This window comes from Trichomycterus rosablanca, chromosome 26 (genome assembly GCF_030014385.1).
Source record: "Trichomycterus rosablanca isolate fTriRos1 chromosome 26, fTriRos1.hap1, whole genome shotgun sequence".
In the NCBI taxonomy this organism is placed as follows: domain Eukaryota; kingdom Metazoa; phylum Chordata; class Actinopteri; order Siluriformes; family Trichomycteridae; genus Trichomycterus; species Trichomycterus rosablanca.
The window spans coordinates 12,161,874-12,186,414 of NC_086013.1; the positions used below are offsets into that span (position 1 = coordinate 12,161,874).

General features: G+C 38.5%; 1 protein-coding gene across 1 annotated transcript in view; it reads left to right on the plus strand.

Moving 5' to 3' along the window:
- The window catches only part of eeig1b (estrogen-induced osteoclastogenesis regulator 1b), a 34,987-nt gene that overhangs the window by 8,554 nt on the left and 1,892 nt on the right, over positions 1-24,541 (plus strand). The window contains exons 4-9 of the mRNA XM_062988284.1: positions 12,613-12,733; positions 14,953-14,982; positions 21,964-22,080; positions 22,967-23,013; positions 23,972-24,129; positions 24,208-24,309. Coding sequence (XP_062844354.1) covers positions 12,613-12,733; positions 14,953-14,982; positions 21,964-22,080; positions 22,967-23,013; positions 23,972-24,129; positions 24,208-24,309 — 575 coding nt within the window. The remainder of the gene's footprint in view (positions 1-12,612; positions 12,734-14,952; positions 14,983-21,963; positions 22,081-22,966; positions 23,014-23,971; positions 24,130-24,207; positions 24,310-24,541) is intronic.

Consider the following 24,541-nt stretch of genomic DNA (forward strand, 5'->3'; position numbering starts at 1 on the left):
GATTGGAAAAAACATTTCCTGGTCTGTGGAATCTCAATTTCTGTTGGGACACGCAGGGACAACAATACATTGACACCAAATCTGAATCCAGTAGAGTACCTTTACGTTGTGGTGGATGATTCATAGCATAAATGTGCACTCAACAAATATGCAAATATGCAGTTTTTAACATGAAATATTGCTTCTTTACACCAGCCAGCGGTGGATTTTCACAGAAAGCTGTACCACGTAGGAAGGATTATGCCCCTCTTGCTGCTTTACTATTTGTCCTGGCACCTAGACCAGGCGACAAGAGTTGCTGTTGCAGTTGCAATGGGGGAAAAAACCCTTTCCCCTCTCACCTCCCGCAGAGTAAGCCAATTTAATTAAGCACCCAGACAGGCCAGCAGCATGGACTATACTCTCCGCCGTGGTGGGATAACTTATTAGACCCACACAAGCGTCCCAGCTACATTGACTTTAAAGCTCCAAAACAAATCCCAGACACCAAACATGTGGGGTAATTGAAACATTGTGAACATTTTATCGTTGGGTGAACTGTTGCTTTAAAGTAGTTGGACATGCTTATACAAACTAAAATGGGAACAGCTGGGATTCAAACAGCGTTTGAAGTCTGAAACTAAAGTCTGAAACTTCTAATCTTTAGTCTGTCATTTAGCAGGCTCGGTGGTGCCGAATTTCTTTTCCTCCCCTTCTGCCTCAGTGCCATAGAACTGTGTTATTATTCAGTGAGATGAATAGAAAGGGAAACACTGATAAAGCCAGGAAACCTGGGTACCATCTGGAAGCAAATGCCAGACAGAACTGGTTTAAATGTGTCCTGGCGAAAAAGGCTGTGTTGAGAAGGCTGTGGTTCTGTGGTTTTTCCCTTCCATTTCTTCTACACAATCTCACAAACTGCACTTTTGCTGCACTCTGTCCTGGTTTCCAGAGCCTTAGGAGTGAGAAAGGCATGGCATTTGCATGGCGCAGTAGTCTATTACCTTAGCCCACCACTGTTCAGACCCAGCAAGAGCACAACTGAATGTGTTTTTTTTTCTTGAATCTAATACAAAAGTTTCGTTAATAATTATTAAGAATCCTTAATAATTGTATGTGAACTGTAAGATTTCTTTGTATTGGATATACCCCCCCTTTTGTAGCATTGACAGTGTGCACTTAAGCAAAGTTTGTGCAAGATCAGATGACCCATGTTATCCTAGCCTGATTTCACACATTCCTAAGAACATCTTGTGAAGTTTCTGAATGCTTGGCATTATATGCAGTTTAGTTCAGGGAACTTATGAGGAAAGTCAGTGATGGTTAGCATCTCTGCTTTAGCAAGTTTTTTATTAGAACTGAAAAAGAATAAACTGAACTGTATGTGATTTTTTTTAAGTTAAAAATGTCTAAAATGAGGCTCATTAATGTTTTGGGGTTGCTTTGCTGCCTAACACACTGGGTGCCTAGGCATGGCAATTTTTTTAGCCATTACACTTCATTACACAGCTTACATTTAAGGTTATAACAGGTGGACATTGTTTTTACAGAACATGGGTAACGTGTTCTGTAATGCATCCTGTGTCCAACATATTGTATAACCATACCATTGGTGTACTGATTAGACATGATTTGACCTTTTTAACCAGCTCCAGATTCAGGGGGCATAGATTGGCTTGTTTCTCTAGTGTCTCTAGACTTCAATCTTAAATGAAAGCATGCTTCAGTGAGACAGGTACTTGTATGAACTACAGTCTGAAAATCACACCATTATTGAGACAGTTGGGATTTTTTAAACTGAGTCCAGTTCTCATTTTAATCATGAATCATCATCACGCTTTTTGAGTCTGTTTCTAATCAAAGCCTTCTGGAGAGCAGAAGCGAGCCAAAGTGTGTATTCCACATGGAGAGGAACAAAGGGCTTTTAACTAATGACTAATGCATTATAGTGTGGGATAGGTTGGTTCAGCCCATACATTATAGGCAGTGTCCTATTAACTTATTCAGCGTGACACGGTGTGGAAAAAAACATGCAAGAAAAATGTAAAACAAGACTTGAAAATGACAAAGCAGCATTGTTTTGTCCATTGTTTTCAACATTCCCACTCCCTAGATTTCCCTTAGATACATTTGACTTTTACACCACGTCTTGTTTGTCGTTAAAAGGGGATTTTCCTGGCTGTTCTGTTCTTCACTGTGTAATGTGACTCTGATCTGGATGATGTGCTAGTTCCTATCGTCTCGTTTTCAGAGCAGGCTTTAAATCAGTCTGGGAAGAACTGCTCAAAGTTTACATTCCTACAGGTCACAGACTGGGTTACTGGTGGTGGTGGGTGGAAGTCACTATTGAGAGGTGGATGAGGGATGAGTGTTCTTAACACGGTCAGCTTAGGTTAATAGAGCGTCCATCTTTGATTTTAAAAAGAAAAGCACGCACTTTAGAGACAGGGAGAGGAGTGGGTGGAAGGTCACTCTCTAACAAATGGGTCTGCACTTTCCAATAACTTTTGCAGTAATTGGTATAAAAGGACCATAGATGTATTAGAATTATGTGTACATTAACACATTGAAGAACAGTACCTAAGATTAGTAGGTTAAGCCATCTTTAGGTTATTGGCTCTTAGTTCTAGAGCTACTTGTTTTGAGTATGCTTCTATATCAGAAATATTCCCAGTCCTGCATTGAGGCTTCCTGCCATGGTCTAAAGGGGAATTTCTGCTTTTTGTTGTGGTATTGAACCGATACACTGAATAGTACAATTGTACTGTTACTAGCAGTGACTGTATTGTTGCTAACAACTATAGTTGCTGACTCAAGTCTTACCGCAGTGATGTAAAAGTCTCTAAAGCAAGTTCTCCCAGTTTAAATACTTGAATGACGTTTATTCAGTTTAATTCATATTTGTACAGTGATTTCAACACTAGACATTTTTTCGTAACAAGGTTCACAGAAATCTGGGTCTAGACATCTAATTGATAATAAAAAGTACATTTTGAATTCTGCATGGTAACTAAAAGTCAGCTGCTGTGTCACTGTGACTGATGGTGCCCTGAGGAACAGTTTGCCAGTGCTAATAAGTCACCACACAGATGTCAAACACAGTTGACATTTAAGCACATTTAAAATTGCACATACACACGCATATACACATGCTTCAGTATAATGTGTGTTATCTGACTCATTCAGCAAAGTCTGAGAAATTGAGTTCATCCTTTTATATTATTTAGTTTTTGGGTGTATGTGTGTATTTGCCTAGACTTGCATTGCCAGTCTTTATGTACAACACCACACTGAAGAATGACTGACACGCAGGGTGTGTGAGAAAAAACTCTGCTTTTGTAGGTTTAGTAGCCACTTCAGTAACCTCTTTATCTGGGTGTTACATGCAAACACGCAGTCCCTGGACAGGGCGACAGTTCGTTTCAGGGCATCTCACACTCGCACATTCGCCTCCATAGACCTACAGGCAATTAAAAACAGGCAATTCTCCTTTTGTGTGTTTTTGAGTAGTGGGAGGAAACCGAAGTAACATGATGCTTTGTGGTATTCACACCATTGTGCTGTTTTAACTGTAACAATTAATCAATTTTTATCATTAATATATATTTATCCTTTTCTTTTGGTCATTTTATTTGGTCATGACGTAGCTTAACGTGACGTAGAAGTGAATTCATTGTGTGTATAACCATTAAGCTATTCTCTAGATCCCAGACCTGTACTTGGCTGTAACAGAACACAGTGACTGTTGTATTGCAACATATCAGTGTTACAGAGCACAAACTTGAGGGACCAAGAGAACAGCAGCAAGAGTTAAACAAAGCAAGAAATTAATATGATAAAGGAGGAAAAAAGATCCTCAGACTCGTCAGTTATCTAGCCAACACGGACAAATTTATAAAAAGAGTTTTAACACATACATAGTAATAATACACTGTTCTTTCGGTATTCCTCTGTGACTTGTGGTGGCGCCTCAAGCTGACAGTAGGTGTCGCTGTTACAGCAGCAAGGACCTAGGTCTTCTATGATTAGGTAGCATAGTAGGGTACAGATGACCACTTTCTTCTAAATCTCTAAATTTTGCACCTTAACTATGTAGTGATTATGGCAAAGCTTTGTTTACTGTGTTTAGGTAAAATGTTATCACTTGGGCAGTGGTAGCTCAGCGGTTAAAGTACTAGACTAGTAATCGGAAGGTTGCTGCTTCATGCCCCACATCTGCCAGGATTCTACTGTTGGGCTCTTGAGCAAGGTCCTTAATCGTCAATTGCTTGGATTGTATGTGGTTACAATTGTAAGCCACTGTGAATAAAAGTGCCTGCTATATGCCATTAATGCAAACGTAATGTTTTATTTTGCAGTTGTCCTAACTTTTTACGTATAATGTTAAGGCTACATGTCAACAGTTAATAGTAAAAATGCAAACGTTTATTAATCATAAGCTATAAGATATGAAAATTAAAAGCAATATGAATTAAATTGTTCGAGCATTGATGTGTAAGCGTAGCAACAATCTAAAAGCCGCTTGAGTTAACGGACTATAAAAAGTCTCCTAAACAAATTAACCTTGCTATAGTCTTAATGTTACTCATTCATAATTAAATAATCTTTAGTATAGAAAAGTAAGATACAAAGCCTCTGTTTGTAAATGTACAGTACATTAAAGACCAGGATGTAAGCAAGATAATTCCCAAAGTGACTACTAAAAAATAGTAGACTCTGTGAAAAAAAGTCTACATTGAAGTCAGCATTGTACTGCAGCTATCCAAGCCAACACAGTATAGTTCTGATAAGAGATTAGTTAGCTTAAGTTTCAGCTTGTGTTTCAGTGTGACTACAGGTCTATAGAGTCAGTGGTGAAGTTTGTAGCTTGAGAGGTATAAGGTCATGGAGGTTGGAGAGGAGTTGAGAGTAAATGTTTGCAGAATCTACATGCCTATTTGCTGACTGTTATATAACTGCTGCTACTGCTGATACAGTGCAAACACTTCTGCATTAGGTTTCCATAGCTTTGCATTGGAAAATAGGTTGTCTTTTTGTAAATTTTTTGGAAGGGAATTTGCATGTGTAGTTTTAAATGTATCCAAATCCGTTCAGATTTGGTCATGATTTATTATTTGCTTAGTTGTTAAAGTTGTCACTTGCAGGGTTTAAAATAAATGTGACATTAATAAAATTGAAAGCCTTGGTAAATGTACCGGTAATTATTTGTTTTCTTTTTGATTTTCTGTTTTAATACCATATATACTTTTTTCACTTGTCTGAGTTCCTTCTAAAGGTGGTTGGTTTTGCTACTGAGATCAAATCTGAGGTTTAGAGTTTTGTAGTCACAGAGGATCACAGCAGTATTAAACCTTGTACGTCAATGGAAACTATTTTTGTTCGTGTGTGTACAAGACCAAGCCTTCCTTTGTTTTCAGACTAGTTATTCATTTACAGGTTGGTGTCTACAGGGACCTGTTCTGGTCTCTCATATGACATGTTGGAGGCTTTAGTAGTCTTACGTAATTCCAGCACAGACGTCACACGCACAGTTCTCATAGGTGTGTGTTTAAGAGGTGTGTTAGGACAGATACTGTTAGCTTAGTTCGCAGGTGTACACTTCCAAATGGGAAACAGGTCACGTTAATCTTTTTATTGTACTTAATATCTGTAAAGATTTCCTGACTGTACATTACACATAACTGTGAAGAGTGGTGCAATCAATTCATTATTAATCAATATTAACTGTGTATGTATGAACAGTAAAGCTGCCCTTCCACAACTGTGACCAAAAACTAAAGTATTTATAGAATTTAAATCAAATGTGGTCATTTATGTTTCTTTTCTTTTTTGGTTTTATACAATTATTAAAAAGGTATCCATTCCACATTCAGATATCGTTTTCATTTCATTTTTCTGTTTTTACCACCGCTTTAGCCTAGTCAGGATCACAGTTGGTTTGGTTTCCTGGACTCTCAGGGTGTAATGCAGTAACCCATCATGGACATGTCTGTTGCGGGGCCTCGGCCGGCCCTTTAAGGCATAACCAATCAACATAACCAATCATCTTTATGTAGACACTCAGCTGGCTGGTAGCACTGTTTGGGATTCCAACCATGGATCCCAGCAGTAATGGGCTACTGCTGTGCCGCCCAAGTGCTCAGTTTCAGACATCAATAAAATAAGAGTGCCATGACATAAAAGTGTATGTCATTTTTAATTCTATAGAACCGTAAGATAGACTTTTCTAATTTCGCCATCTACTAGCGGTTAGAATTATTATAGACATAACCTCAACTTACATATATAACATATATTCTTATATACTGCCCTAGAACAAAATCTAGCTATTCAAATATAACAAACACTCCTAACAGTCCGAAACGCAAATACATTCCAGTATGCAGTAGGTGAATGAATCAACTTTAGCTTTTCAGTATTTGAAGTTTAAAATAATAGTAATGTATGGTGTGAATCTTGGGTGTGATCAGCATTTTTAAAACAGGGAGTTTTTACATTCCATTCATTTATTATTAGCAAATCTGTCATCACACACTTTGAATGCATTTCATTCAGTTTTTGCCTGTTATACTTTTCACGCATGTGGATGTACAGCTAACTCCTCATTCCCCTAGTGGTAATTAGATGAGCCTAGTGTAACAGATATGATTCTTCCACCTACACACATGCAATATTTACAGAGTAAAGTACACAGTTAAAAGACTTTAACCTGAGAATAGTGCTTGAATTGCAGTAAAGCTCAGTAAGATTCAACCTGAGACCAAAATTGAGGTCTTAGTTTCATGATTTTAAAAACCTGCTTCTCTCTGATTGAACTTATTTACTGTTACATGACACGTTGTCATGGAAGCACAAACATTTTGCATGTATGTACAGTTAACGTCAAAAATGGATTTAAATAATTTCTGCCATGTTGAACCAAAATATATAAACACTAACTGAGATTATTCATTTAGTGGTGTTTTTTGTACTTTGAGACCTGGCCTTAATTCATTCTCATGTAAACTTTTGATTCCACTGTGTGTATGAGGGCAGTGTTGCATAAATGTCCTTTCCTTCTCTGTTTATCTTTAACTGAGTCAGCACAGGTATAACATGACCTGGGTGAACAAGGACTGTTTGGACACATTTGAGCTCTGACTGTCGTTCTCTGTCCTCTGGTTATTATGTAACAGATCCAGTGTCCTCTGTGAGACTGAATGAATGTGGGCACATAGTTGCGACCTTGCAGAGCTGATTCCCGGAAGTTGCTTTTAGCAAGCATGCGTGTTTCTGTATGTTTTACCTTTTCATTACAATATCAGCATGTATTAAGAAAAGCAGTTTAAAATTATTTCCTGAAGTGTGTGTGTGTGTGTGTGTGTACTGTAAACCCATTATTCTGATCCAGATGTTTTCTAATGGCAAACACACACACACACACACACACACATGAGAGATTAATTTCAGGGATTTTTAAAGATTGCATTACAGAAAATCACTGTGGCATAAGGGATGAAGTACTTTCCTATTGCGTAATTGTGCTAATATCTCTAAATGTCTTCATCACTCGGTTGGCTACCAGTTGCAAATACTGATAACAGCCCGTTTAGCTTAATGCCAATGGCTTATCTGTTTAAAAAGTTAATAATGGGATGGATTTAAGAATATAAGTGGTTTGACTTGACTACAGTAAGGACTCTTTAAAGGTGTGAAATGTATTGTTAATAATCCATAATACAATACTTTTAGCAGTATGTGAGTTTTGCATCATACCAACACACCTACTACGGCCCTGCCTGTAACTGAAAATGCCCAATATATACAAACAATATTAACTTATATAACTATATTGTATAAGACTAATGCAAATTAATAGCTTAACTTACTGAATCTGTAGTTTTTTCCTTTTAGTTTCTAAGGATTCAGAAAGTGAACTGGTTACACTAAATTGCTCCAGGTGTTAATAAGTAAGTAAATGTGTGATAGATTGGCATATAAAAGCAGTAGAACAGTTACGGTTGTGTGTAATAATCAGAGCTGGACTGACCTACAAGACCCCATCTCATGTTCTATTGCTTAATCAAAAGACACATTGTGTTGGGTTTTATACTTATTAAGTTTCAAAGGTTTTCCCCTGCCAAGTGATAAATACTGTCATATTTGTAAGACAGAGCCCCCTGAGACCTGTCAGTGCGAGCATCACAGTGTTTATACAAGAGGATGAACTCCCTATAACTTCAGCTCTGGAATGACTGGCATGCTCACTCCGACCTTGTGCCAAGTGGATCTGTGCCGACACTCAATACATTCCTCAACTGCACTCGTTTAGCATTATAAAAAGTGCAAAGTGAAAAAATGTAGAGGGGAACAGCTGATAAGAATCTAAAGCTAGAGATTTTTTTTCTAATTACGGCCAAGCTTCAGTGGTGACATGGATCAAATTGAAGTTTTAGCAGCATGACTGTGATGGACATTATTGGACAAGAATTCCTGATTTTTTTGCGACTAACCATTGTAAATGGAACTGCATCAATCATGCTTTTGTTTATTTGTGACATTATACATTAAGATCTTAATTTGGAGTATTAGCCAGTACTAAACTTTGAAGATGATTTTTTGTTGTATATGGTGAAATAATACTCGCCATAAGAGAAAAACTCTTTGGACCACCAACATCCAACCATTTAGGACTAGAATGTGTATCTGTACTGCTGTCAATCAAGTTGCTTTAATACCCATCCGGGGTTTCAAACCTATATCAATAGTCCAGTTTCTTAACTCATACTTCGTCTAGCACAGATAGGTGATTTAACTGCTCACTGGCCCTGTTCATCTGAGTCACTGTAAACATCAAGGTCTTTATTATTGGCCATGGTTTTGGAATGGGATGCCCAACAAATCAAGGTCAGGTGTCCATGTAGTTTAGTGCTAATGCTAAATGCACAAGCCAACCAGAACTGCCTTGGCTCGGCCTATTCAAAGCATATTTCAGACCACCTAAAAGATGTCTGGTAGCTGTTAAGAAATTTAGCTGTTTGTAGCCTTTCAGTTGTTGCTACAGTAATAAATGTGCTTGCAAAGGGAGATCCACCTGCATCGGCTTAAGGCTTTAGTGACGTGTGTGTGTGTGTGTAATAGCTCTTTTATAATAAAGGACCATCACTTGTTTGTGTGTCATTGTTAGATTGAGATCCAGCTCAGTCAGGTTCACCTTGTGTACTAACATTAAGAGCAAAGTCTGCAGCATGCATGTGTTTATGTGCATTTTCTACTGTAGGACGTCTCATCCAAGTCTTCGCTTTATTTTCACTCTTCCCCCACTTCTGTACCTCATAAAAACCAGATGAGGAATGCTTCTAGAGATTGCCATTTTTGATCTGACACAGATGTTTCTGCCTGTGTGTGTGTGTGGGGAGGAGTACCCATACATGGCCGTGCATGCCTGTCTTATTTGAATGAAATTACTTCGTGGAAATACAGTTACAGAGCTAATCGTTCTTTGTATACGCTAACGTCTTTATTGGCTAAGGATTTTCTAGTACATGCTCATACATGCCATGTCACTCAGGTCACCTACAGTGAGTCTGTCTGAACTTAACTTACATTTGGAAGTGATGTTTGTCTTTTCATTAGTAATGGTGGGAAAATTGCTGCATTTGTGAAGGGCTTTCATAGAAACATTTACATGTATTATTTTGGCAGACGTGCTGCAAGGTGGCTTTAAAAGTGTATTGTAAGTGCTGAGCAATTCCAGGGTGTTTGGAGCGCTTTTTATGATCTCCCAGTGTGGATTTCCATCAGGTACTCTGGTTCCCTCTCACCTATTAAAACATGAAAGGGTGGATTGACAGCTCTGAATTGCTGCTAGGTGTAAGTGAGTGATTAAGACACTGATGGAGTAAATACACAGAACTTCATTACTTGAACTTAGCTAGGGTGACCAAAGAGGACATTTGCGGTAAGATGGCAGCATGTGGCAAACGAACACCTGCACTGAGTGGAAGGTTTAGTTGGTTTATTTAACCAAACAACTAACAAATGCCTTTATGGTCAGAAAATCAAATTCCATTCCATTCAGCGTTTGGAAAAGCCTTTTTACCAAGGTAGATGTGCAGTCCACTGATCTGTAACTGTTCTGATGCTTCGTGGTGTGAAATGCAAAAACTCCCTCTGCGGCAGTAACAGCATCTTCCGTTTTACCCGATCTCACAAAATAGTTCATTTACCTGGTGAACTCTCTCAGCATTAGCTGCAGTTTTGTGTTTTGCTGAACTAGCACCTTTATTGGACACTTGCAGATCATGCATTCTGCTTCCCAAGGATCCCGACCGAGACAAAAACACTGATTTTTTTTCTGTAATTCGTCTGTGAATGTTCATTTGCACTTGGGAATTTTTTAAGAGAAGCGCAAGAAGGCAGGCCCTAAAGAGAAAAGTGAAATCGGTGCAAAAACACACAAAGAATAGTGCACACAGCCCACAGTTACAAATGAAAGTTACAAATATAAATTCTAATGCACTGCAAATGCAGACTTTGGCTTAGAGGGTTTGTTTTCTCAAGATCACATCTACTCCTTAGTAGCTCTATCCAAGAGCACAGAGCCCAAACCAAATGCCTTGTAATTACATGGCCACAAAACTACACTGTAGTGTTTTCCTTCATACTGTACGCTCATACTCGGAGTCTGCACAAACAGTTCACCAGTCGTGCAGTTTCATGTCTACTGTAAAAAAAGAAAGAGGAAGAGAGAGTTTAAATATAAAGGAACGTCTGTAAAGGAAGAAGAATGTGGTGCATGACAGAGGATGGACATGCATCCTCGATGCTAATTAACAAGTCTGCTGCTTTAAACCTTCCTGTTCAAACTCACTAGTAATGTGATTTGAATCACAGTTTGTGACGTGAATTGTTGATCTGGAGGGACCTTGTTCATGAGACTCTAATTAGGTCTCCCAGGTCCTTGGTGAACCAGTAGACACATGATTAAAAAAAGAGTCATGTCATATTTTATATCCCACAGCTACATATCATTTTTACATTGTGTCACCCAAAACTACTGACCTTATTATTTCATTCTGTCTTCACTCTATTGTTTTGATATTCATAGTGGAAAAAGGTGGGTGAAGTTATGTGTATCAGTATTATCAGCATTAATCCCAAAAATAGACATGATATGTGGACACTTCAGATGGACAGATGAAAACTACGAACCACCAAAAACAGGACTACCATTAATTAGATCCTTGTTAAAACATGGCTGCCACTGTTCACAGTCACACGAGCTTTATGAAGCCCTTGTATCTGCTTTTTCTTTGTCCATATAATTAGCAAAATTATTTTACTCAGGCTTTGAGTTGCTGGTTTTTCTTCAGGATCTGCTCTTGCAAAGCAGCCTCTAATTCAATGGCGATTCAAAGCTCACTTGACTGTGGACAGTATGACCCACAATTATATCCAACTGTCTCAACATTTTCTTTCTCAGCACGTTTTATTTTTTCCTAACTTTGCAAGACACCCCTGTTTTATGTACTTTTTCTTCATTGAGTGCAGTCAAAGAAGTCCTGTTTTTATGGGCACAGAGAAGCCACCAGCTGTTTAATTTATAGTTACAATCTTACTACATTATGACTGTTATGTCTGTAACTTTTTAACCGTAAAAGTGCATTTTGAATCAAGGGCCGGAATGAATCATGATCAACATTCAAATCCAATAAAGTTATACTTTTTTCACTGCTGCCTTCACACGTAATCAAAAACAGGTTAGCATGACATACTTCCTGACCGAAACGTCTTATAAGCCACATCCTCCTCATCCTTTTCTCCATTGTGGGTCTTCACTTTACTTAATTCAACTTCCCGTTCCCATTATCCTCAGATTGTGTTGATTCCACCCACTGTGAGGATCAGACACTGCCGTACTGGGACGTTAGAGCCCATCAGCAAAGCGGATTAAAAAATACACATGTTCCTGTGAGCTCAGTGCTATAATGAAACCAGGTGGGTCTTTGCTACCTCCTGGCAGGGAAAAAAGAAAGCACATTTTTTTCTGACTTGCGCCTTTGAAATTGGAGTTCAGAGACCACAACTGGATGCTTGGACCAGGTGTTTTACCTAATTCTGTGTCGGACAGCCTGTAAAACAAGCATAGTTCCCTTTTACTTGATATATGATACATCCCACATACTTAACTTGGAATCACTGTCTGGCTTGCAGTTTTTTCATGTCTTGTGTAGTCTCTTGAACGTAATGTTGTTTGTGATAAACATTTGTGTGGTCTGCCATGCTTTATTGTGAGGTTAAAATGATCTGAACACAAGGGCAGAGTAGCATAAAAGCTAGTTAATGCACACCAGAATCTTGCTCTTTATGTTACTTTGTGTAATGCTCAGAATAAGACTTTGTCATTTGAAAGCTGAACTAACATACCACTGAATCTACTGTATGTCGACTGTACTTCATATAGCACAGGTCAAAGTTTAGCAAGTTTAAACCGGCTTCAGAATTTAGCTTGATTGTCCTGAAAGTCATCATTGCAAAAATCAGTTTGAATCCCTGTAATTTTGCAAACAGATTTCTGATTTTAAAATGATGAAAATAGTGATGGCCATGATCTCAACTGTCCTTTTTCTTTGTCTGTCTTTTCGTTTGCAGGCAGGAGGTGCAGGAGAACTGTGTTCGCTGGCGAAAGAAGTTCTCCTTTGTTTGCAAGATGAGCGCCAATCCTGCTACAGGGGTACTGGACCCATGCATCTGCCGAGTGTCTGTGCGAAAGGTATATATATATATATACATACAAAACAGGCTCATGCGGTGCTCAGGTGGTGCTTTGATAAATCACACTGACATCTTGAAGAATGTCATCGGTTAGAATCTCAGCTCCGATACTGGCAGGCTGGGCGCCTACAGGAACAATGATTGACTCGTTTGCAGGGAGGGTGCTGGAGGGAATTCTTCATAACTGATGCAGTTACGACCTCTGCTGGCTGATTGATGGTGCCTGTACAGAGTCGGGGAATCATAGGATCAGGGTGTGACTCTTCGTGTGCAAAGCTGTTCCACATATAAACTCGCCTTGTGCAGGTGAAAAGATGCAGTCGGCTACTGCACACGTGTAGAGGGGATGGCTCTCCTCAGTCAGGAGTGGAGGTCAGCGTCAGTATAGAGGAAGCATAATGCAGATTGTTAATAGGGAGGAAAATTGGGGGGAAAAATTAGGAGCATGCCAGTTCAGTATTGATATTGACAAATAGTATTGACATATTGACATTTGTCCACCAAGTTCTGCACAGATAGTGTGAATATCACAGAAACTATTTTCACAAAAAGTTTCTACACCAGTCTTTGTGAATACATTTTCTAAGAGGCTGACTTTTTGCACAAGGGCATTGCCATGTTAAAACAGGAGACAGCATTCCCTAAACTGTTTATACAGCAAGATTTTATCACCACACGCTGCCCTGGATGTTTACTTTATTTCCGCCAAGCATTACAGTAGGGACTATTCATCTGGGCTGGAATCTGTCAGATGCAGATTTGTCCATAGCTGATCCGTGGTTTATCTACCATGAGAAAGTGTTATCACTTCATCAGAGTTCAATGGGGGTCTGCTTTACATCACTTCTGCCTCCGCTTCACATTGTGCACAGTGGAGCTAGACTGTTTGCAGCTACTCAGCCCAGAAAACTCAAACCATAAAGTTCCTGACAAACAGATCCTGCATTTGTTGCATTAAAAGGCTGATTAGGACTCGACATTGAGTGTTGCAAGTCAGGACAGACAATTTGTACGTGTTAATGGCTTCAGCACTTAGTGTTCCCCTTCTGTGAGCATGTGGCAGACTGCTTCACAGTTAAGCTGTTGTTGCTCTCAGTATTTGACCTGACTGACAATTGACCGGATGAATTTCATGCTATGACGAGTTCCTACTCATCTGCTGATGTTTTTATATAGAGATTACATGGATATATGGTTGGTTAGGGTCCGAATAGCTACTGGTGTGGCTGAAATAGCTGAATCTACTTGTTAGAAGAGGTTTCTACATATTTAACCACTGCAGTGTATTATAGTTTTGAATGTAGGTTATACAGACACATATTTTACAAATAGAGAAAATAAATGCCTGTAGGCTTTTCAATAAGTGAGTTTTAAATGAACAGGATTTTTGTTTATGTCTTACTACAGAGTAATAAGGCTATTAAACACTAAAACAGGGTTAATTTGCTTTGTCTGAAATAGAAATATGTGGCTGTTCATGTGTAATGACCAAGTGTCTGTGGTGTTGGCTTAATGACAACTTGGTCAGGGTCATGCGTGCTTGGTAGGCTCTCAAGATAAACAGTCTGTGTACATTCCGTCATTTTAGCAGATATCAGGGGCAGATGTCATGGCACAGTGCTCGCTACCCAGTTCCCTTAAAGGACAGACAGAGCTGAGGGCCATTAGGTTCATTCCTAAGCAGAGGAAAAGGTCAAATCCCTCATATAATATAGATTTACTGAACAGAGAAGGTGAATAGAGTAGCACAACAAGTTACTTGTACAACAAGTAGACGTATCAACATTTCATTTTACATTTAAATTTCATCAACTCTTTTTTTCCTGGTCAGGGTGGTGGTGGGTGTGGTTTTACTGGGAAACACTGAGCTCAAGGCAGGAATACCCTGGACAGAGATTTCTACATCTTCATCGCATAGCTTCAGACACCTGGCCGGCTGATAGCACTGCTAATATTCGAACCCGGAACTCAGTGGTGCTGGGCTAGCAAAATAGACAGCTGTGCCACTTGAGCACCTTCTGCTTTTGCCTACTTTGCTAATTAGCTACCAAAAATATAGCCAGCCCTGTAGTTACCTTCTTTCAGCTAAATTGCTACTGTTAGTGGTTGATAATTGATAGGTTATTGCCATAAATGTGGGATATGTCTCAGACACTTTGTTGTGTAACAGTTCCTATCTTGTTCATGCCTGACTTTGTTTTTCTTCTGATTTTACAGGAACTCAAGGGAGGAAAGGCTTTTTTAAAGGTATGAGTTTTACCAGAACTTGTTTTTCTCTTTTTTTGGCCACTTCTGTTGGCCACCTTTTGCCAGGAGTGCTTTTTTGGGCATTTTAAAAAGAGTGGTGAACTGTTATATCTGCCAACTTCATAAAAATGTCCAAGGTTTTGGAGTGGGATGTGTAACAAGCTCTGGTAAGGTGTCCAATTACTTATTGCCACATAGTGAATCTTTGCTAAACAGGGTTTACTGTCCCCATTACCATAAAGACCTAATTCAAATTCTGTCAAACCCGGTCATTTTTCTTTTACAATTGAGGTGAGAAAAAAGTGTTTAATGACTAAAGGTATTGATATACTGATAAATATTGTTCTATAAACAGCTGGAGTTTGGTTGACAGGTCAATAACTTATTGAATTGGCTTAATTAGGGTTAAATTAATTCTGAAAAAAAAAAAAAAAACCTAACTGTTCAAATTCTTATAAAGAAAAGCAAAATTAATTTGGCATTAATGAGCATTAAAATTCAGACAATTACTAGAAAATACGCTACATGCCAGGAAATGGCAATGCCCACTATCATGTCAATAAATAAAAAGCTTAAATTGATTAAAGCTGCAAATGAGGGATGATGGCATATGTTTTGCCCCCTACAATGGGGGTTAGTGGCAGAAATTTCTTGAGGTATCATAAGCAAACATTTGCAAAAGATTAAGGTCACCAAATCTCCAATTACATTTGAAACAGCCTAGCCACTATCAGTGCACTCTCGCTGTTGGTCCCAAGTCTGGATAAATATAGAAGGGTTGCATCAGGACGGACATTGGGTGTAAAAACAGGTCCCCAGAAAGATCCCATGTGGTGACCCCTAAATACTGGAACAGCCAAAAGAAAAAATGTGCATGAATATGGTGTTTGGCAAAATATAATGTTCCCGAGGGAACAGTGCATTAAGTTTTGGAGACAATGTTCATGTGAACATTGGTCCTGTATAGTCCATGCAAATCTAACAGAAGTATTATTTGTGGTCTCACATTTACAAATCAGTCACGTCTTGGATCAGTAGTAAGATCATGTATTGTAAGGTATATTTAATGGATTTAATAATAGAGCTAGAGAACCTTCTGGAGGGTGAAGTACCAGGTATTTTAGATTATGTAATGCACAGTGTAGTTAATTTTTCCCGAACAGGTCTGAGCATGTTTGGAATGAAGGCTCTTTCTAGTATTCCTAATGCAGTGTGTGTGCATTTTTTGTGGATTCTTGTGGGTTTTTTAAATATTGCTATAATAATGTCATTAAAATATATTTGAAAAGTAACACGATTATAAATATCCATTAACCTCTTTACTTTAGATGAGCAAGCTCAGATTGAGATTGAGGTTTGGCACTGACGTTGACGTATAGGGCCTGGCTTGTTGGTGTTCCATTTTAACCTTAGGTGCTGGATGAGGTTGAGAGATCAGGATGAAGCACTGAATTCTCTGGAATGTTATGTTTTATATGAAAATTTATTTTTGCTTCTCCAGAGTCCAGTAGTTATGTGCTTTACACCACTCCAACTGACATTTGAAATTGACCATTTTGGGCTTGGGCATCTATACAGCTACTTGTATCCCTATAAAGTGATAATCTATAATAACACTTACACAAACAGTTATTGTGCAGATGTTGTTGTCAGAGGCTTGTTAGTGAGCAGGACAGATGATTTTATATGCTATGAGCTTCATTATTCTTATTCTATGAGCCTTTGTAGCTTGATTTTTGGGACCAAATTGTTATTGCTTTTATTTTTTTTTTGGTTTATATGTTTTCACTTTTTTATAACAGCACTTATAGTGCTTATAGTAATTTTTATTGTGTGCTCTTGGTTATGGTCGGGTGCGCTCTTTGGTCCAAACATACTGTAATAAGCTCTATTAACTCCTAAATGCCAGAATTTTACACATCGAGACCTTCGGGGATTTTATAGTGTAGATTGTAAAGTGTTATGTTGCTTATCAATTTTTTTGAAGAATGCGACACCTTTCACAAACCAAAGTGAAATGAAGTGTAAATACATTCCTATCGCTTTCCTGTACGTTGACCTCATCCTCTTGTTTTTATAAAGCTTTGGGTTGTTTTTACATTCGTGAATCGTTGTAAATCTTTCCTATCATGTGAACTTATTGCTGTTTCTGCAGTTACAAGCATTAATGTTCCCTGTAGATGTATATTCTGGTAAAAACATCGTTGGACTTGTGGCCCTTCAGGTGACCTGTGAATGACTCAGCATTGGACTGTTTTTTATTGTCTTGTCTGCGTTAATGAGTTTTGTTTTTCTTGTTTTTTCTCATAGCAGAGGTGTGTTGCTTAGATGTTAATTGACAGGACAGTAGGAAGGAAGCCAGTATTGTGTTGCAGTCTGTCTTTCATAAGACCAGTGGGGTAACCTGAGCTGTAACTGTTGCTTATGTTTTTAGACAAGCATTAGAGATTAGTGAAAAACCCCTGGATGTTACTGTATGTTGATCCATAGCTCTCATCAGGTCAGCAGGTGATGCACACGGGGGTGGCTTCAGGAAGCTCTGTTTATGTTCGTGTGGGTGTCGTTTTATGTAAGTGTCTATGTACTTCCTCGTCATTTGCTGATAGAGTAGGGGAGCACCAAGGCGGAACGTTCTGCTGACTGCGCAGATACAAGTGAACAAGGGGAAAGAGGGCAAACCTTTGGACTGGCTGACTGAGACAATAGGACGGAAATGAAGCACAGTCAGTTCATGTTCCAGCTGATAGTGTTTTTTTTCTTTTCAAAACTGGATAATTTTACAAACGCTACATTATATAGCCATAAGTATGTGAACACCTGATAGTAAACTTATTGGACATTCTAAAGTCATGATTGTTAATATGGAGTTGCGCTCCTCTCAGTCTCCACACTTCTGGAAAGGCTTTCCACACAACTGTGGAATGTGTCTGTGGACATACTGTATGTGCCTGTTCATTTAAAAAGCATGTCTGATTTTATACACTTGTAAGTACTTGGTGTGGCTTATACACCTGAAAATCAGACAGTAATGTACTCCTTAATAGGATAGAAAACCTCTGCTGTCATTAAACAAAGCTAGTAAATAATTTCTCAAGGAGTCAGGAAGCCCCTAAAAACAGAAGTCAAACCAGTCAAGAGGAAGCATCTCATGTCTAAAAGGAAGTAAATGCTAATCTAAAGTAAATATTGATTCCTTTAGTCTCAGTCAGGTGGGAGACAGACAAATGTCTGGACTGTGGGGTGAAACAGGTGACTAAGTCGACCATGTGGCTAAGTCTTCTGCCGCCTCAAAGCTGCTTTCTATGTCAAAGCTACTTAGCGGAAAATACTGCTACAGATATACGACCTACGCAGGGCTTTTCCTGATCACTGTACAACTCGACATCATGGGTGAGCATCAAAAAAGGAGGTTTAGATTTCTTGGTTTAGATGCTTTGTGCACATGGGCACAGCCATCCTGGAAGAGGAAAGGGTCTTTCTCAAACTGTCGCAACAAAGTTGGAAGCATATCATTAATAATATTGTCTCGAGGTTGTTTAAGGTCATTCAAATTGAAAACAAAATCGAAAGAAGTAGAAGTTGTCCAACAAAGGATCAGTCAAGTCTACACACCAATCAGATGCAGAGAAATTTGCTCTAGTAGTTAAATGCTCCTAGTTGACAAGACCATGTTAACAAAAGCATAAAAGGAAGCTCTTGTGTGAAATTAAACAATTTGGAGACCAGTATTGGCAGCTTAAAGATATATCTGTGGTGGCACATAGTTTTTCATTAGATTTTCATAAACTACTGTATCCTGAGTCATAGCAGGTCGTATACTCTGGACAGGGTGCCAGTCCATTACAGGGCTTTGGCGACCCCTCTTCCCAAAACATAGCCGATAATGTCTTTGTAGACGCCTGGCCAGCCTATAGTACCGCTGAGATTCAAACCTGGATCTCACCTCCTGAGCACCTGGTTCTAATGTAAAAAGCAACAAAGCTCAATTGTACTAACATAAAAGTTATTTTTCCAAACATGTATTGTGGATTATTCATCCGTTTCTTTTTGCAGTTTGGGGGTTTTCCATGTCACATATATTCTAGTAGAAAACATTTTGAATTAATTTCCTTTTTCATGAGAAAGCATTAAGATTTGTGTGTACACTTTTGGGTGGAAAATGTTAGTCAGGCAGGGAGTTTAATGGGAAAATAGTGCCTTATGGTCTTTTTTAAAAGGTTACAGTTTAGTACAAAGCCCTGTGACTTTATTGGCTGGCCTGAGTCAGTAGATATACTGCTATACTGACAGCTTGGAGAGGAGCTGGTGGTTCAGTGAGTGTGTTTGTACATGTTTGAGATAGCGATGAGGGGAAAAAAACTGTGCGAGAACATTGTGTATGTGAAAGAGTGTGCTGGCAGAAGCTTTTATCAGCAGAGAGATTGAGGGCTCTTCATAGGCGGATGAATCGCTTTAAATGCCATTAGTTACATAACAGCTTTGATGAACCATCTCCTTCTCTTTTCTGTGCACATACAAGCATAATCACAGAGTAGGACAAACACTGCTACTGAACTACAGCATTACTCTCATTACAGCATTACAAATTTCATTAGAAGTACTGTCAAAATGTATTCCACAGAAAAATAGATCACATATAAACTCACTGGCCACTTTATTAGGAACATCACCCTATTGCTGGGTAGGACCATCCTCAAACCTTTTGTTTCACAGACCATCTCAATACTCTAATTTTGTTGGATGTTGGTAAACAATTTTTTTAAATAATGGTCCGTGTTGGTACTTCCATTCTACCACATCCCAAAACCTTTTTTTCAAGTGACTCACATGATTTTTTGATGTGACTCAGGCAACACAAACAGTGCATCTTACTCTCTCTGTCTACAATCTGGTCCCACTGTGGTTTTCAAGATGTAACGTAAAACCTCCACAAGGGGGCGTTCACATACACACATCAAGTTTATAAAAAAAAATTTTTTTCTCTGCAATCCATTTTTTTTGGCTTTGGATTTAAAAACCCCTGATCTACTGGTTTAAGCCCCACCACTGCCAGGTTGCTGCTGTTGGGCCCTACCACTGCCAGGTTGCTGCTGTTGGGCCCCACCACTGCCAGGTTGCTGCTGTTGGGCCCTTGAGCAAGGCTCTTAACCCTGAATTGCTCAGACTGTATACTGTAATTGTAATGTTAGTCGCTTTGGATAAAGGCGTCTGCTAAATGTCTAAAATGTTATTTTAGTGGAATGAAGGGACCACACTTCAATTTAGCTGAAGCTTGCTATTGTGCATGGTGATCTTAGGCTTGTGTGCACAAAAACCTAATCTGCAAAATGCCTGGCAAACAGTCTTTTTTTCAGGTGACATGACAGTACAGTTCTGATTTCTACTAATAACTAATTTGTTATTACCGTGTATATATCCATGTAGATTTACCTCTTGTGTCATGGACCGTCTGTGCTAGCATAACACATGGGACAGTAATATTACAAGTAACTTGTATGCTGACGAACTTCTGTCATCTGAGATGCGGATTCAGTCAGTCAACCTGAAGCTGGACGCCTGTTTTTCACCATGTTGAGTAAAATCTATCTACAAGCACAGAATAACCTAGTGCTGCTGGTTCTGTGTACCACACGTCTGGGTTTTAGTAAAGTGCAACTTAGTCATTCACATCCACGTCTATTTAAACTGCAGCTATAAGTAGAATTCTTAATAACGGCTCTTTAGCTCTACAGCTCTAATTTGCATCTTCTGACTGTGTGGGAATGTGACTGGAGGAACCCACTTACAGCTAAATTTAATCCAATTTGATTCAGTTTATTTAGCCTGACTCACTGTCTCCTCAATTGTCTAAAAGAAGCATTTTGCACTACCCAACGAAACTGGGAGTTTAACACAGTTGGGTAAAATCTATGTACAAGCACAGAAAAACTTAGAAGTAGATCTAGAAACAAGTAACACTTTCCTGGTAATAACCTAAACATGCTGTGTTGTAAATATCTGTCTATAGGAATGTTTGCCTGTTTGGTTGTAAGTGCTTTGTGAGGCCAAACACTGGTCTAGGATGAGAAGGTCTGGTTTGCAAACATCGTTCTAGTACATTCCAAAGGTGTTTAATGGGGTTGAGGTCAGGGCTCTGGGCACTTCCTCCACACCAAACTCGTCAAACCATGTCTTTAAAGACCTTGCTTTGTGTTTCTTGCTGGAATAGACAAAAACCTTTCCAAGCTGTTGCTACAAAGTGAAAGCATTAAATTCTTTCTGGTTTATACATCCATTAGCACAGTGTTCTCCACTAAAGCAATATTTGTTTTTATCTTTAGAAGAAATCATTAACTTTTGACTTTTAACTGTACGACTTTAGGGATAGCAAATGCACCTTAAATGTCAGTTAAGTACCCCTTTTTACTGAATGTAGAAGATTAAAAAACATTTTAAACAGTAAAAAAAAATGCATAATCAGTGCTACAGACGAGCAGACAATCTATTGCCCTGCCAGTTCTAGCCATTTCTAATTGCTTATTATGTGCAGACTCTAAACCAAAGCCTAGATCCTATAAACATTTACTGAAGAATTAAAAAAAATCTTTTAAAAGCAGAATCTGCTTTCTGCTTTTATACTTTATTGGTACTCGTTAAACTGAAATGACACAGTTGCATTTATAACACTTTCCATAACCCAAAGTTGGACTGCTGAGGGATCTCAGATCCCTGTTCAGTGGTGCAACATGTTTACATGAAGACAGTGTTGGAAATTAAGAATATGTCAATGTTAGTTGTTTTTTCTGGGTCTGAAAAGACAGATTAGCAGAACATAGTTCAGTTTTATTGAGAAAACCTTGGACTGAACTCAAGTAACTGAAGTCACATATTGTTTATCCTGGCTGAAACGTTCTCAGAGGAAAATTCAAATATTTCTACATAGTTTACATGCTGAACGCATTAATTACATTTATCTAACGAATCTCTCTCTCTCTCACTCAGCTGGGCTTTGCTGACCTCAACATGGCGGAGTTTGCGGGTTCAGGCTCCACTGTGCGCTGCTGTATACTTGAGGGCTATGACACCAAGAACACTCGGCAGGACAACTCCATTCTGAAGGTGCGGTAACAATGTGTTTCTGTGTAAGAGAGGATATGCTAGGAAGTTAAACTTAATATGGATGTTTTTACTACACATTCAAAACAAGAAGTGGCCCAAGTACTTATTTACTACAGAGACACTTTAAGTGCTACAGCTAATGCTTGTTAGGAATACCACACTTATTTTTAGCAACTGAGCTGTTTCCACTGGTCTTAAACCATTACACAATTCTTTGCAAAAGATCTATGCACAGCACTGTGAAAAAAAGCTTGTGTAATGGTTGTTGGTGGCAAATTGTATTATCTAGTATTAGTAAGAAATGCATATTTTTGTAAAATGCTAGAATCTAGTGATTTGTTAATTCTTTTGATTTTACATGTACAATGCCCTAACTTTTCTGGAACTAGGACTTTACTAAAGCACAGAGACTATAGCACTGAAGCACATACACTATATCACAAAGATACTATACCAGTGGCCTGTGCACAGTAAGAAGTTTTTTTGTAGTGCTGCTGGTTCTGTGTACCACATGTCTGGGTTTTAGTAAAGTGCAACTTAGTCATTCACATCCACGCCTATTGGAACTGCAGCTATAAGTGGAATTATTTATAACTGCTGTTCTGCCTCACAATCACAACTCTAATTTGCATCTTCTGACTGTGTGGGAAATGTGACTGGAGGAACCCACTTACAGCTAAATTTAATATAATTTGATTCCATTTACTTAGCCTGACTCACTGTCTGCTCCATTGTCTAAAAGAAGCATTTTGCATAACCAAATTGTTGTTCATTTTAAAATTATGGTCCTAAAAATGACAGTCTTTGTATTTAAAGTTACTGTAAATAAAATAAACTTGCTATTGTGTTGAAGTAATTACATTTGTTTCTTTTGTTTTTCTTTAAGGTTACTATTGGGATGACCCTTCTCTCTGGAGACCCCTGTTTTAAAACGTGAGTCATTCATTTACTTGAAATACATTTAGGGAGATTTTTTTTTAATTGTAATAAGGATTTATTTATATGTACACCATCACTTTTTATAGTAAATACAACCTGGGATCTGTTTTGATTACACTAGATACTTTAAATTCTTCTATAACACATTTTCTTTAATAAAGCCCAACACTTAATCTACATTAAAACTGATTCATCGTTCTAGCTTAGTACTTGGTTGAGCTGCCTTTGGCAGATGTTACACTGACTTGTTTTAATTTATTTGTTTTGCATTGAGCCTTATTAGATTTACACTACACCCACCACTTCAAAATATAGCTGGAATGTTCTTCTTTACTCTCAGCAGACTAGCAATTGTTTAGTTTGTAAAAGTAGGCAGTGTAACTGGAGTTTGTATTTTTTCTATTTCTGTATAATAGACTGAGCTGAGGGGTGTGTTCTGTGCTTTTAGTCTTGTTTGCTTCTTTAAAATCTTTCTGTGCTTGACTATGATTAGATCTCCATTGTTAATGCTCAGTTAACTTCATTTTCATTTGTTTTGTAAACTGTCTCTGTCATACTGATAGACATTACAAAGAGATGGGCTATGCATATGTGTTTACCTCTTCTGAAGTAAATAAATACAGGCTTCACTTTTTTTATTCAACCTAAACTAGAAGTTTATTGGCGTTATTCCAGTCATATGCTTTTATATACCGCCACCTGCTGTCAACATATAAAACATTTGGGCTTGAAGAACGAAACTTCTGAGCTTGGATTACTTTATTCTTTTTAGTTGAGCTATAAACACCATTTTGGAAAATGAGACATTTTGCAAAATGCAGTGACGAGAATCTGTGATTTGTTTACGCTCTTGAACCATCATAGGACTGACAAAAGTATAAATAAAGGATTATTAATTTATTACACCCGATTGGGCAATAACTTGCAACTGAGTAAGTGTATTTGTCCTCAGGCCTCTGTGTACGGCTAAGACCACATTACTCGCCGGTCAGGACCCGTCTCTGCAGCTGGACTGTAAGGGAGAGGGCACCGACATCACCTCCACCCAACCCACTGGCATTAGCGCTGGCATCACCACCAACCGGACACTCAAACCTAGAACCTGCTCAGGTAAGCTGCCACTTTCTTGTAAAAACTGAGTGAGTTCACATTTTGTGATCTGAACTTTACAAGTGTGGGTGTGTGCAGGTCTACCAGAAGTGTTAGATGAGAACCTCTCCAGCCCAGAAGAGTTTCACACTGGACACTCCAGGAATTCCAGCTATGCCAGCCAGCAGAGCAGAGTGTCAGGTGAGACTTTGATCATGGTGCCTTATGCTTGTTTTACACTGTTTACGCACACGTGTAAAGAACATTTGTATTATGGTAGTCTATAAAGTTCAATGATCTCTGTGATTGTTCTGTTTCTGTGACTAAATGATTTGAGCATGTACATCTTTGCCAAAGGACATTCTTATAGATTTTTGTTCTTTTTTGCTTATTGTTGGATTTATGAAAATCTTTTGGGTCAAAATATGCACAC